Genomic DNA, 15,294 nt, shown 5'->3' with positions numbered 1-15,294 from the left:
CCTTAAAATTACATGGATGAAACGTGAATACCATAATGCAGGAAAATGACGTTACATAGACGACACACACGTGAACACTCAACACGCAAAATTCTAAAAGTGAACAAATCATACTGCGCGGGAGAATGCAACTTTCGAACTACAGATTATTCGAGCTTTAATAATGTTCAGATGGTACAATGGAACCACAAAGTATAAATTTAAAAACACCCAACCAATTGATACATTCAAACCATGAACATGATGAATTACTGAAACTCTTAAAAAGATAAAGGAAATTATTCAGTATTTTTGCTTAGTATACTCGACGTGTGCATGTGTCCAATATTTTTAGTTTTACCACGTTTTTGTCGGTTCCTTAAAATTTGTGACTTTTTCAAATCATTAGTAGATTATATTAAAAGTTCTAAATATGCTATTTGATGTTTTATGCAGAATTATAGGTTTATAAACATCAAATCATTAATATCGTTTTGTAGATATTAGATTTTAGATGATATAATGTCTGACTATCATTTTTAGTCAGATTAATGATGGAAATTATTTTTTTTTAATTTAAACTGTCCAAACATTTGTACCTCTCAACAAGATTTTCCAATTATTTGTGTCCCTGTTCAAATAACTAAATGATCTGTTCAAATTGAGTGATTGTAGTTATTAAAATAGAACTATTGCGTTGATTTGACAAGGTATTGTAGACTATGCAAAAAAGTACTTGAACGAGAAATATTCTCACAATTATGATTCATTTCTCTATTTCACATATACCATCACAAATAAACACACAATTTCATTCACTTTTTTTCTAAATATTTCCGTCTCGTCTGAAATGCTATAAATATACGTTTGATCAATTCTACATACAATATGTCCTTATTTTATACTGGTGTTTTATGTCTATTTTTGTGTATTAGTATTATTTATTGTTCAAATGGGATATGTTTTCGGTTTACAAAAAAGTAAGTATATTATATAAACTTTTTAAGAACCCTGTCAATATTTACGTAAGCAAATATTCTGTAGATGTCCATCATTCAAAAGTAACCTAAACACTACCGCGCAGTGCAAATATAGACCGATTTTAAATATTGCAGTTTCAATCTTTGATAGTTAATTCTATTGAATATAAAGCTGTCTAGAGTGACAATAGATAAGAATTGTTTTATTTATATTTTCAGTTTAATAAAACAATTTTGTTGTGACAATTTCGAACTCAGGGACGGGATCTGTGTTGGTAAGACCATATATTGCATGTTGATTAAAGTTTTAATCTTCTGTCAAGATGAGAGAGAGAGAGAGAGAGAGAGAGAGAGAGAGAGAGAGAGAGAGAGAGAGAGAGGTAAATTAAATAGTAAAATGCTAGTGTTTTCAGGGTTGGTGTTCTTCAAATTAGTCAAAAGTAAAAATAACTTTCCTTCTGTTCGGCAACATATTGCCTAATAATGAGCAATACGATTCTATATGAACCATTTTAAAGAGAGCATCATTTCAACATCGAGGTTGTATACACCGATGTTTGTTGAAATGTCAACAGTTACCATGACGACTTCTCTAACCTTAGGGTGACATTCGTATGTTTGATTAGATAAATCCAAGATTATATCAATATAATGCTCATTTCAAACACGTAAACCATCTTTTCTTACTTTTCTTAGACATATAACTATGATACTGGAATGAAATCTTTGGATATCGGTTAAATGAAAATGATATTTAGACCGTTGGTGAGGTATTTCTTACTTCAACTACAAAAATTCATAACTGGGTATAGCTTTTTTAAGTTGAACGTGCAATTAGATATATTTGATAGTATCATCAAAACAAGAATACAGTATGGAGCATATCGACTGACAAACGATCGCAAGAAGCTGAGAAATACTAGAAGTTCTAGCAGCAAAGCTTACAAAATGATAACCCGCAACTGAAAAAATCTTTGAGTTGCTAAGGGAAACCCCAAAAATAATTCTGATAAAAAGCAAAATAGGGAGCACATCATCATTATCCGATATCTTTTTGAGAAATTTTAACAAATTTTGATTTAATAAGGAGTTAAGAAAACAAAGATAATACTCCCATAATACAGCAATGACAACGTCCATACTTTTCAAATGGAATCACAAAAACAAAACATTCGACCAAAGAAAAAATACTTTGTTCACAATAGCAATATATGGTTTAAATTTATTAAAAGCTTCCATTAACTGTAATATGGGTTTAAATTTAAATTTATGTACTATCAACTAACTATGCTGTTATTTTAGGTCATTTTTGATTATATAGCTCTTCAACTGTTTCGGATTTATACATCCTTGGCTTTCAACTACTTGGCTTTGAGTGTTCCTGGTGAAGGTAAATCCAGAAAAGCACTTCGAACGCATTAAATTAACAACATGTTGTTTTCATTTTTTTTAACCAAGCGGACTGCTAAGAGCAAAATATCATTTCAATATTCAGCGTCTATAAATGTTTGAGAAAATATTTACCTACTTCTTAGATATGCCCCTTTAAGGATATGCCCCTTTAAGTACTAATGATACATTATGTATATAAAACAAACCCATTATTCTATTTTACATTGTATTCATGTGTACGCTGATTTGGTTTGTGTGTCTTGTCGCCACAGGTAGTTAGAAAGGCATCAATCTTCGGGAATTTGACTTTTAGAATTCATAATAATGAATTGAAAATAGATACACATAACATAAGACGAAAATGTAATGCAGTTGAATTCATGTTAATATATGATTTTGAATATATTTAACCTAACTAATATCTGGTTAGGATTGTTGTTTTTGCAGAATGTGAACATGGTTTCTCTTCATTTGATGGCAAGCTTTGCAAACCATGTCAGGAAGGTTTTTATGGACGAAAATGTTTCAATCGATGTATATGCAGAACTATTGAAAGGTGTGAACATATTATTTTTTTCTTCGGCAAGTTTATCGAAGCAAATTTATTCTATTACATAAAAGAAGGTTATTAGCTACACGTCTGAATACCTTTATGTCCAGCTACGTATACGTTTAATACGAATTATGCAATGTCTGTTTCAAACATTGTTTAACCATCAAAATCATATGGGTCCTTCGAACAAACTATGTAATATAACTCTAAAATTGCTTGAATGGAGATAACCAAGTTATAAAAATATATAAAATACTTTCCCTCCGGCATCTAGTGTTTAACCACATTGTTACTTAGTCATTTGCACAATGTAATTTGTTTGTAACTCAAGCCATTAATTTTGATTTATGGTTTTGAGAATTCTGGTTATGATTGGATATTCGATAAAGCCTTAATTATGTAGGTTCGGTTGCGTTACATATTTACTGTTTCTTTTTCACCATGGAGTTAATGCTGGTGTTAAGATAATGCGTTTTGGGAACGATTCAAGAAAAGATCTTTTTAAGAAGGAATTTAAAAACTATTCATATTAAAACATAAGTCAATAATAAAGAGAAAAAAACAAAAAAACCCAGACATACAACATCAATCCCTAAGAGAAACTGAAGATTGAGGAACATAAACCCGTTTAAGACTCGAGGTAAACTATAGTGTCTGGAAGACTTAACATATCATGTTCATAAGTGGAACGCGTCGTTCTGCTACTGACAACAGTTTGACGGCAGGAATTTCAAGTTAGATTATTGTTTGAGCGTTTTGCCCATTCGCGTTGCACATACGGTTTGTATATTATTTGTATTTTTAAGAAATTGAATATTCCTGAAAACTATTCCCGAGTTGTCATTTAAGGAAAACCATTTGAAACCATTCCTATAGCCTGCAAAAAGACGAAACTAGTTTTTAGGTCGGCATCAAGCATAAGCCTTCAGTTATTAAGTCAAAAGGCTGCTTTTGCTTTTTGTGGCAATTTAAGCAGATTCTAGGCAATAGCTATATGCAATTTTTAAGTGTATTTTCTTTCTTTTACTTATGCCCTTGATCATTTCTTATTTCGATACTATTTTGTGACCTCTTCCTTAAATACGAGTCGATAAAAATATGCAATAGTTGTTTTTGTCTCGTATAGCACATTATTTGAAATACTTCGATATGATATGAGTTTCTCGTTATAAAAAACACATAGAAAGCAGTACTAATAGCATATAGAAGAGAACATACGGCCTTCAACGTTATTATGCACTTTGTAAATAAAGCTGATTTAAGTACAAAGCCTCTTTTAAGAAGATACCTTATAGTCATAGATATATCTATTTTGTTGACATATTGTACACAAATGTTATTTGAACAGTTCATCTTATATAGATACAACTAGGGAATTTTACCAAGAATCAAGGTAAATACAGTTGGATAGCGGTCAAGTTAAATTCTTAGGGAGACTCGTAGTAAATGGAGGGATAAAATTGATTTTCAGTTTAAGTTAAAACTCTGGGAAGCTCGAGCCATATAAATGTTGAACAAAATGTCACATAACCATATGATTAATTGCATGTCAACTTTCGATTCCATAATATCTCTAAAAAGTGGCACAGTTTTAGACGTAAAAGGAGTTTCTATGGGAAATTGCCTTTTATATCTGTACAGAAGATAAACCTATCGACTATTGTCTACATAATACGTCAAATTTATATGGTTCCGAGTTTTAACAAACTGTAAATGAATAAAACAAATTTATCAAATACAATTATTTCAGATGCGACTCCGTGGAAGGATGTTTAAGGGTATTACCTAGCACAGAAGCTGTCACAACAGATGGTCATATTGAAGGTAATAAAGTTGTTCATTTTCTGTCTTACGACCGATTTTGTTTTTTTACAGCACTGGGACAAAAAACAACAACAATAAGGTCATGTAGTGTTTGGATAAACTTCCGCGAGCATCACAACAGCATTGCTATTTGACGTAAATTTTCATTCGTCACAATAATTTTTCATGATATTTTTTATGGAAAGTCTTCAAAAATAAAAAAATGAAGCACATTAAAAAAAACAGCAGAAGAAACTTTGATTAATTACTAAATGTTGATAATTCTGAGCTTCATATCAAACGCGTTGAGCGTATTAATCTAAATGAACTTAAGCATAATCAAGGCTAGTACTTACAGTCAATACTATCAATTTGTAGACATAACTGTATTGGTCAAAAGGTAGAAAACATCGAAACTTAGATAAATATACGACCAGAACGACAATTTAAGTTTCGCAATAACAAAGTGGTTCTTTCTGGAAAACAATGTTCCTGTCGCTGAATGATTTTAACAGTACATTTCCAAACATGTGCAGATTTATAGATAATTCAGACTTTAACATGTTTAAGATATGTCTAAAATGTGTTACAGTCTTTATCATCATCTAATCCCTAAATGCAATGCTGATCGTAAATAAAAATAAAGAAAAAAAGCAAAGGCTAACTAATTCTTTTTAAATTGTTCTAAGGTCCTATTTTCTGCCAATTTGAATTATCATCGATTGTACTGCTGGTGGAAGCCTTGTTTCCTAGGTTTTTATTTTCTCGTTCAAGCTAGTGGTCATCATATTGGTAGTTGCACTGTGCAGGTTTTTAAAGTTGGCTGTACTTTTATAACAAATGGTCTAATTAAGCAAAGGGAGGAACTTTTTCGTGCAAGTTAAACTGATTTAACTATACCAAACTACCTCATAAAAGACACCAGGCCTATAACTTGGTACTTCTGTAGATTCATTAGGGGCATGCTAATGACAACAGTCTGATGACCCAATCAAAAACGAAGTTAAAGAGCAGTGAAGTATTTAAATTAAACATCAAATACAAAATGTGCCAAATTTGGCTAAGCCAATTCTTGTCTTGGGTAGAAAAAAGTTTATCGTGATAAATAAATCACTATTGAAACAGAAAATGAGAGTATGATAATAGTTCAAGTCATTTAGTGATTTTCTGCTTAATTGGATGGTCATACTCTCGAGGATAGAACCGGTACAAGCATTGGTATTGAACTAATGGTTTTAAAAATCATTAAAACACCAGTACTATTTCGTACGACAGACGCGCATTTCATTTATTAAAGACTCATCAGTGGCGTTCGACCCAAATCGGATGGAAGACCAAATCTATTACAAATTCGAACATCAAAAACCCGAAAATTTCTAAATGTCTTGCCAAAAACGGCTTGGGTTATCTTTGTCGAGTTAGGCTATCTGGACATGTGTTGTTTGTTTGCGGTGGAGTTCGAGCATGGTTAGTCCAGTCCATTGTACCGTCAAATATATATGTTAATTCCTGATAACGTTTTGATGCACTAGTATGCTTTCATCCAAATGTCACGTGAAACATTTGCACCATAAAAAAAACCTAGCTGTAAAGAAAGACAATGGTTATCCATACTTCTTTGTAAGATAATCAACGGGCTTAACTCTCGAACGATAAAAGCCAAAACTTTCATTTTATTTAAACCGGTATCATGTTATTTTTAAACAATGCTTTATACACTGAGAATAAAGTGTTGTAGATCTCAATTACTTGATATCTAATGGATATATCTTTTGTTACTACAGAAGGATGATTAAGTAATGATTATTTTGTTTAGTTGGCAACTTGGATCTCATGAAATGGCATTCTCTGTCAACATTTTGTCTGTAGCATTTAATGTATATCTCTAGTAGAATGTTTATGCACATGTTATTTGCAGTTTCTAGCTGACATTATGTTTTATGCAATAGTGGTTAACCTTTAGTTCTAGAGTAAAGAAATTAATGATAAACAATATTACTAGATACTCAAGAGTATGCACGATTAAAAGAAATTGCCTTAAACATGTAAACAATGATGAAATTTCCACCAAAAATACGGGATTTTGAAAACCAGTATTCTACTGAATCAACCTTGCCAATGAACATATATACAAGTAATGGTAGTAGTGTAGTTATTGTAAATTGTGTGATGACTGTTTGTATTTGAAGCCATTTTTTTTTACGTTTTTACGTGAATCAATATATGACAACAACACCTGTGTCGGCCATAACCTCGGAAAAGCTTTAGATATACACACATAGAAGATGAACACTTATTTTGAGAAAAATGGTAAAAAGATGCTCATGGGGGACATGTTATTCTGATACAAGGTATCTAGATATGATAATTAATGTACCTTTCCTGCCATTTCCAAAACAACCAAAGACAAATTAAGATGCTTGTTTGAGATGGATTAAGGCATGTGGGAGACCTGTGGAACAACTTAATGTTAATAAAATAGTAAGAGACACATATGCTTGTTCAAAGGTATGTAATATTTTTGTTAATATTTGTAAACAATTATTTACATCATTAATATCTGTTCTCAATAAAAACACGTGATTAACTGATAGACATGATAGATTGATCTGAATGAGATAGAGTACTTTGATAACGAAAGCAAATATAGGAAAACTTAAGTCTCAACACTTATTTGATAAGCTTATTTGTAAATCAAACGTTATAGATAACCAGTTATTAGTCATCTATTTTTATTTTCATAATAAACAGAATAAACATTATTTTTTCAGCACTTTGTTGTTTGAATGCAGATCCTTTTCCTGCAACTGTTTGCCAGGTATATGAAGCCAGAGTAAAATCGAGGAAAAGAAAATATGTTGAATTAGAACAAAATAGTGCAGAACCCTCCTGTAGTGTACCAGAAGTTATGTGTATTAATCCAATCATACTGTCTAGTAATGAAAATGACAAAGATATTCAAACTGATGAAATTGGTAATTCTTTTTCGATTTTTTCAAGATAAGGCATGGCATGTGTTTTATAAAATTCACATAGTTTACTGAACATTTCCATTTGAAATTCGTAGTCTGGAAGTACCTTTACCACTGACATATCTGATTTTGTATATACAATGAATTCACATAAAGGTGCACCAGTTAGAAGTAACTATCCTTGAACCTAGTAATACTCATGTCCTTTGTTCAAAACTAAAATATCTCCATTTTGTTGCAAACAAAAATTAGCTGTGACTACTGCTTCTTCAATTTTATGGTCTCTTATAGCATAAGGACATTTTATTTCTACAATTCCTGTGGTACCATAGGAGCACAGTTTGGCATCAGGTGTAGCACCAAGAAAACTATGTATAGGATTGACTACTAAAACCACAATCGTGAAGATGGTTGTCCTTATATTTTTCAGCATATTGTTCTTTTGCCACATTTTCATTGGCAGTTCCATATGAGGTTGCTGCATTTGAATATTTCTTTGGATCAAACAAAGATTTGAAAATTTGTCATTCACTTGTTTTTTTTTTCGTTTAGTTCTCTTGCAAATTGTGAAGCTGTTATTCTTTTCTTTCGTTGATTGAACCACTCTGTACAGTCAAACTGGCGAACAGTAACATTTTCTAAGTGCCTGGCTTCTTCAATACTTATTGGTATGAACTCATTACAACATTTATACAAGTCATCTATTATATTTGTAACTTTAATGGGAAATTTTGTATTTCCACAAGCTGTGACATCTGCTGATTGTGGCTCTTCATAGTGCTGTAACTGAAAAAAAATTCATGTTTAATATTTTTTCTATTTTCTTTTTCAGTTTATACAGTTTGGATTTGATTGCACATACTTCAGCAATAAAGAATTTGGAAGAAGAAAAGGATTTGGAAGAAGGAAAGTGAAGACCTAAAGATGCAATTAACAAGTTGTGTTAAGGAGGATTTCAAACTAAAGAGCAAAAGATCACCAGCAAAGAAACACAAACAAGTTGTGCATAATAAAGAGTTTTCAGCAGAAATAGTGGCAAATTAAAATATAAAGAAACTTTTCGAGTATTATACTGGATTACCATATGTAAAATTCATTATGTTAGTACAGTTTTTATTTCCAGAAGAAGGAATAAATCCAGTAAATTACAAAGAAAAAAAAAAAGAAGTCAAAGCAATGCTCCTCACTGACCAGCTATTCTTAGTGTTGTGTCGTTTAAGAAATGGACTTCACATAAAGGACTTAGCATACAGATTCCATATAAAACCACAAAATGTTAGTGTAATGTTCAAGAGTGTTATCCATTAAATGTAACTTAAATTGGGATATTTGTCATACTGGCCCCACAGAGATACCATAATACAGAATATGCCACAAAAATACAAACAAGAGTTTCCAACATGCCTTGCAATTATAAACTGTGCAGAATTAAAAACAAAAAAACCTTCATCACTCAAGTCACAGAGTCAGTGCTATTCAGACTACAAGTCTTCACATTGAAATCTTTGGTGGTTACAGATCCAAGAAGTTCTGTCATATTTGTATCAGATTTATTTTCTGGATCTATTTCAGACAATGACATTTGCAAGGAAAGTGGATTTTACAAGTTGCTACAGCAATTAAAAGATTAGGGTTATCTTCAAGACAACGATGGGATAATGGCAGACAAAGGATTTCGTATAGAAAAACAGCTTGGTGAATTACATTTAAGACTAAATATTCCACCTTTTGCATCAACTGCAACACAAATGCCTTCTGGTGATGTTGCACTTACCCGCAAACGTTCAATTAAAGAAATAAAAAAATTCAAAATGGCTAATAGAAGAATTCCAGGAACTTTATTGATAACATAAATGAAATATGGACTATATATTCCTTATTAACAAATTTTCAGGACACTCTTATCAAAATGTAATGAATATTTTATTTACAGGTAAAGGAAATTAAAATATGTCTGAACTTCTGATTATATTTTACTTACATGAAAATACAGTAAGGACCCAGTCTGAACTTTGCCCAGCTTTGTATCGATTGTGGTTGCATTTTCTTGCAGTAAATAACTCAGTGGAATGTCATCATCTTCCTTGAGTCTTAAAATTGCACTTGTTGATGAACCTGGTAAATCAACCTGTGAAATTTCTGTAAAAAGTGGTTTTCTTTTTCTCTCTAAAGAAGGTGTTGTTGGATTTGCCAGAGTCATTGAAACTACAGGTTGTGCTTTTATTTTCCTCCCCCTTGGTGTGTGCCATTGCTTTGCCAAACATGTTGCAGATAGCTCTGATGGTACCTCTTTTAAGCTTAAATTCTGGTAGTGAGAAATTGTATGTACTAACCAAACAACATGGGAACAAGTACCAGATAAACTGAAAATGAAGAAAGAAGCTTTTATTAATTCTGGTATATCATATTATTTATTTTCATATTTATCTTTTTGATTTCATGATAGAATGGATTGATTATACAATCATTAAATGAAGATAGATATAATCACATCTTTGCCAATTATCAATACACAAATAAAACAACATGAACAAGTGTTTCATTGAGCGTAAATTGACCAGTTTACATGCTGTGCCATAAATCTTTGATATGTATCTTATCTAAAAAGTGTCCTTATTTGATTATTTTATCATGTGGAGTATGACACCACATGCAATCATGTATATTTTAATTAATTACATACCCTGCTACACATGTAAAATTGCTGTCTGATATAATCTTCTCATCTTTCAACACTGTAATCTAATGTTTACTTTGTGTGGAGCTTCATTTTTCCTCATTGACCGGTAACATTTGGATTTAATATCTACTTCATTTGCACTAATTTCACACAAATTTATACTATGAATGTAATCAAGGGTAAAATAATTATAACCTTGGTCGTATGGTCTCTGTTAATGTTTTATCCTTAAAATAATCAAGATTAATATTGTGTAGCAACACATCTAACTTCGAAGTAACCGCCATTTTGTAGATCGTTTGTCCGAGGATGCTGGGTTGCCATGTGTTGCTATGATGGGTGGGTTTATCTCAGATTAGTGGATAGTTGTATGCATTGGTACGCTAAACAATTATTTTTTTTATTTGCGCCATTTTAAAATGACCATTAAAAACCGTAATCATTTGAGGAAACAACAGGTAAATGGTGTTTAAATATAAACACTGTACATGAAATAAAATGACATACTTATCACTGATTTGAAACTCTCGTGCATGCGATAAAAGAATGTAAAATGGATTATATGCATACCAAGGAAAACCAAGGAAATTAGTTATGTGTGATGGTCATTCATTTTGGCAATAAAAATTGAACTTCTTTTTGAAAAAAAAACCAGTTTTATGGAAGAGGTGAAATAATACGGTCACTGTGCAATAGAACTGTTGCTTACAAATATAAAATACACTTATACTGTTCTAAATCCAACTTCCAACAAGGGGACAGATGATAGACTAAACGGGTAAAAGCTATATAAACCAAATTAATAACCTATGTTTCCCATGTGTTTACTTGTATTATGATAGGCGCTAGTAAAACATTTTAATGGCGCAAATGAAAAAAAACATATTGGCACAAAATTAAAAAAAAAATATATTGGGGGGCAAAGTAAAAACGCCGTTGTGGTCCTATTGAGCAAAAGTGCGTCAATGTAAATAGCTGGAGACTTTGGTTTTTTATTATTTGAAAAGTATTGGTAAATATTTTCACTATCTTCATGTATTTTGATGTACATACGATGACGTTAAAATTAATTCTTTGTGCTACTAATGCAATATTATGTTTTTAAATTCAAGGACACTGTCTTTTATTATGACTTACCGAATGTAAAGCGACTCATGTTTATCTATTTCAGTGACAATACTTTATTGACAGTAATTTATTCTAATTAACAAGTTATCATAAGATATATTTATATAGGAAAACATTGAGGAACTTTGTTATGTATAATTTCTTAGTATTTTAAAAATTAAAAATGATTAACACAAAAATTATCCATTGATAAGTAAGCATATAAAACACTGCCATCTCCTTTGAGGGATATTAATTATTTGATATCTAATAAATATGTCTTTGATTTTTACATAAGGATTATCATTAATGTTTATTTTCTATTGCTGTCATGAAATTGCATTTCATTGTCCATGTTGTCCATTTGCCTTTTTAAGAGCTATACATATGTCGTTTTTGCAAATTTCGCTGTTCACATTCCCGTTTATCATTTATCGTTCATTTCATAGTACAATGTTAATGCCTATGTTACTTGCATTTTCTATATAAAAAAGAAGATGTGGTATGATTGCCAATGAGACAACTCTCCACAAGAGACCAAACGACACAGAAATTAACAACTATAGGTCACCGTACGGCCTTCAACAATGAGCAAAGCCCATATCACACAGTCAGCTATAAAAGTTGACTTTATTTTGAGTCTCGAGTAAACATTTGAGGTTGAATTATTTTACTAAGTACTCAAGACTGTGGACGATTTAGAAAAAAAAATGATGCCTGAAAAATGATCAAAATTTTACAAACAATTGGAGATTTTCCAAACAATTACTTTTAGCAAATCAGTATCCTACTAAATCAACGTGGTCATTGTAACTATATATAAGTAATTGCAGTTGTGTAATATGTGTGATGTCTGTGTTTATTGAAAGCCAAATTTTACATATTTGCAGGCACATCTACAGCACTGGCAACTACCGCAGAAATAAAGAACAAAACAGGTAAATCCATTTACTTTTGACATTTCCACGATTTGAACAATTGATATACACCTATTACGTTTAGCAGGTAAATCAGATGACTATCTGACACCCTACAAATAAATTAAAGAAATGTATTGTGTATTTGTAATACAACAAAATGGTCCATTAAACAAGAAGAAACTAGAAACTGCATTTATTCTCTTAAAAATAAAATGAGAAAAAAACAAGTAATCATTTGAATTAAAGTGCATCGCAGGAAGGAGAGTCAAGATCTCCAAGTGAATATACATATATATTATATGTTTGTATAGCTTGAATGTCATAAAAAATGTACATGTGCTATACATTACCAGTTTTAAGAAATAACTTCGCTTAAATAATAAATATATTGTATAATATTGTTTTATAAAGTACCTTGAAAAAAATATGTTGCATGGGCTGCAAGAACAATCGATCATATTTTTGTATTCATGATGCTATCCTTACATTTGTTGTCAGGCAAAGATAAAAGTCAAATACCAATATCATCGATCATAGTCATCAGCACAGTTTTGATATTACTACTATGTATCGCTCTCATTTGGGTTTTCTGGAAACATGAAGTACTTTTGAAGAAGAGAGACAAAAATACAGATCGCTCCAACACAATACATTCCAACGTATCTGTAAACCAATCGCAACTTGGAGAAACGCACGAAAACGGGGGAGTAGAGGATGGAATTTTGCCATGTTCTGTACAATCTAACACAGACACCAGTTTAATACATGCACAAGAAACCAGTTACATACATACACATGAGAACACAGTTTATTTCATAAAACCAGAAGGAGTAGTTTGAAAAGTCGATAACGATAGCAGACAAAATTGGACTGAACTATTTTTTAATGTTTGTTAGTTTAAGGTTACACTATATCACACACCTATACCCCCCCCCCCTCCAAAAAAAAAAATTTGACCCCCAAAAAATTACCCTCATTTCAAGTAAAAGAGCCCTAAATTTTCATAAAAAAAAAAGCAAAAAAAAACGCAAAAACACCAAAATTTTCTTACTCCCAAAAAAATTTTTTTTTTACTTTGGAAAAAAACGTTATTAAAAACACCCAAAAAACAACAAAAAAATTCCAAAAAATAAATAAATAAAAAAACCGGGAGAACAGGCGAAGAAAGAATTCTGTGGGATTTAAGAGAAAAAAAAAAAATCAATTTTTACTTTAAAAAATGAAACAACCTACAGCTCCTGATTTATATCCAGAATTACCTATAGAAGATGGACAAAATTATAGACTACAAAAAATAACAGAAATAGAAAAAACATTAATAAATGAGAGAGATAAACGTAAATCACTATACAAAAAATATAAACGCGGAGTTAATGTTACTGATGGTGTTGATACAAGTTTAATTTCGACATCTGTTGTTTTAGCTGGTATAGGAATAGCTTTTCCTATCTTACTTCCCATACAAATTGCAGCTGTTGTATGTGGAAGTTTAGGAGGTCTAGTTAAATTAATTAGAAGAAAGTTGACAACAAAATCAAAAAAACATTATGAAATTAAAACAATGGCAGAATGCAAGTTAAACAGCATAAAAGATTTAATATCAAAATCTTTAACTGACGGACAGATAAGTGTAGATGAATTTAAACTTATTTTAGATGAATTAGAAAAATTTAATGAGATGAAAAAAAATAAAAAAAAAGTAATTTTAAAAAGTTTACCAGATGATGAAAGAAAAAAACTAATTGAGGAAACAGAAAATAGAGTAAAAAACGAATTAAAAAAAAAAATGGAAAATCTTTGATTTTCTTTAATAAAATAATTTTAGTTGATAACGGAAATCCACCAAACTATGAATCAATTTTTAATTAAATAAATGGATGAAGAAACAAAAGAAAAATTAGTAAAAAATGTAAAAATAATGTTAAATAAAAAATTTAATTATTTTTATCTTAAGTTGTTTTTAACAGGTTCTTTTTATTGTTTATTATCTAATATTTTAGATGAATAAAATGGCTGAAGGAGGTTATGAGTTTGATAATCCTGAGTTTAAAAATAATGATTATGATGATGATTATGAAGAAGAAGAAACGTCTTTTCAAGATGATGAAGAGTTTCAAAATAATATAAATAAGGAATTTGAAATATCAAGAGATTTATCAGAAAATGATGTTAAAATTCGTAAAAAAGAAACTACAAAAAAAATGATTAAACAATTTTATAAAAAAAATGGTGAAACTATACGTAATGAAGAGGTTTTTTTTGTTGGGGAAAATCATAAGGGAAGACAAATCTTATATGTAAAAGATGAAAAAGGTAATGATATTGCATTAACATATTACCAAAAAGGAGTATTAAAGTTTTATAAATTTAGCACTCTTCAAAGAGAATACGGTGTTAATTTTGTCAGGGATGTTTTAGGTGTAGATGATTATAAAATATCTGATAATTTAAGAGAAGGTAGAGCAGGGTTTCAGAGAATGTTAAATGAACTCGATAATATAGAAATTCCATTACAAGAAATATCTACACAAGAAGAAGGACAAGAATTATTAGAAACAGCAAGTAATGCAGAAACATATGTGAAAGAAATAGAAACTTCATTTATTGAACAAGGAACATCTTTAATAAATGAAGAAACACAAACAAAAATGACAAAAAGAGAGATGGATGGTATAATAAAAGCATTTACAACAGCGGAAGATGAGATTGCAAATAATTTAGCAAAACTGAATGAAACAAATAAAGACTTAGCAAAAGAAAATGCCAAATTAGAACAAGCTAAAGAAGACAATAATAAATTTCAAATAGATAGAATAAGTAGTCGAATAAGAGAATTGGAATCTGAGAGAAGTGCAAGACTAGAAGTAATTAATATTAATAAAGAAAAACTACGTAGTCAAGTAAACAG

The 15,294-nt window shown here is 30.6% G+C and overlaps 1 protein-coding gene across 5 annotated transcripts in view; it reads left to right on the top strand.

The window, feature by feature from the left end:
* Positions 1-803: 803 nt before the first annotated feature.
* The window catches only part of LOC127714430 (protein draper-like), a 48,343-nt gene continuing 33,852 nt past the window's right edge, over positions 804-15,294 (top strand). For 2 of the 5 annotated variants that reach the window (XM_052220492.1, XM_052220490.1), the window contains exons 1-5: positions 804-959; positions 1,179-1,234; positions 2,799-2,907; positions 4,655-4,728; positions 12,357-12,404. In XM_052220492.1, coding sequence (XP_052076452.1) covers positions 868-959; positions 1,179-1,234; positions 2,799-2,907; positions 4,655-4,728; positions 12,357-12,404 — 379 coding nt within the window. In that variant the 5' untranslated portion in view covers positions 804-867. Of the gene's footprint in view, positions 960-1,178; positions 1,235-2,798; positions 2,908-4,654; positions 4,729-6,475; positions 7,683-8,511; positions 12,405-12,884; positions 13,289-15,294 lie in introns of those variants that run through there. The other 3 variants (XR_007987727.1, XR_007987729.1, XR_007987728.1) reach the window with 3 other exon arrangements.

The sequence above is a fragment of the Mytilus californianus genome, unplaced genomic scaffold, assembly GCF_021869535.1.
Source record: "Mytilus californianus isolate M0D057914Y unplaced genomic scaffold, xbMytCali1.0.p SCAF_9, whole genome shotgun sequence".
Lineage (NCBI taxonomy): Eukaryota > Metazoa > Mollusca > Bivalvia > Mytilida > Mytilidae > Mytilus > Mytilus californianus.
The sequence above is the reverse complement of the archived record's forward strand: the minus strand, read 5'-3'. Positions and strand labels throughout refer to the sequence as shown.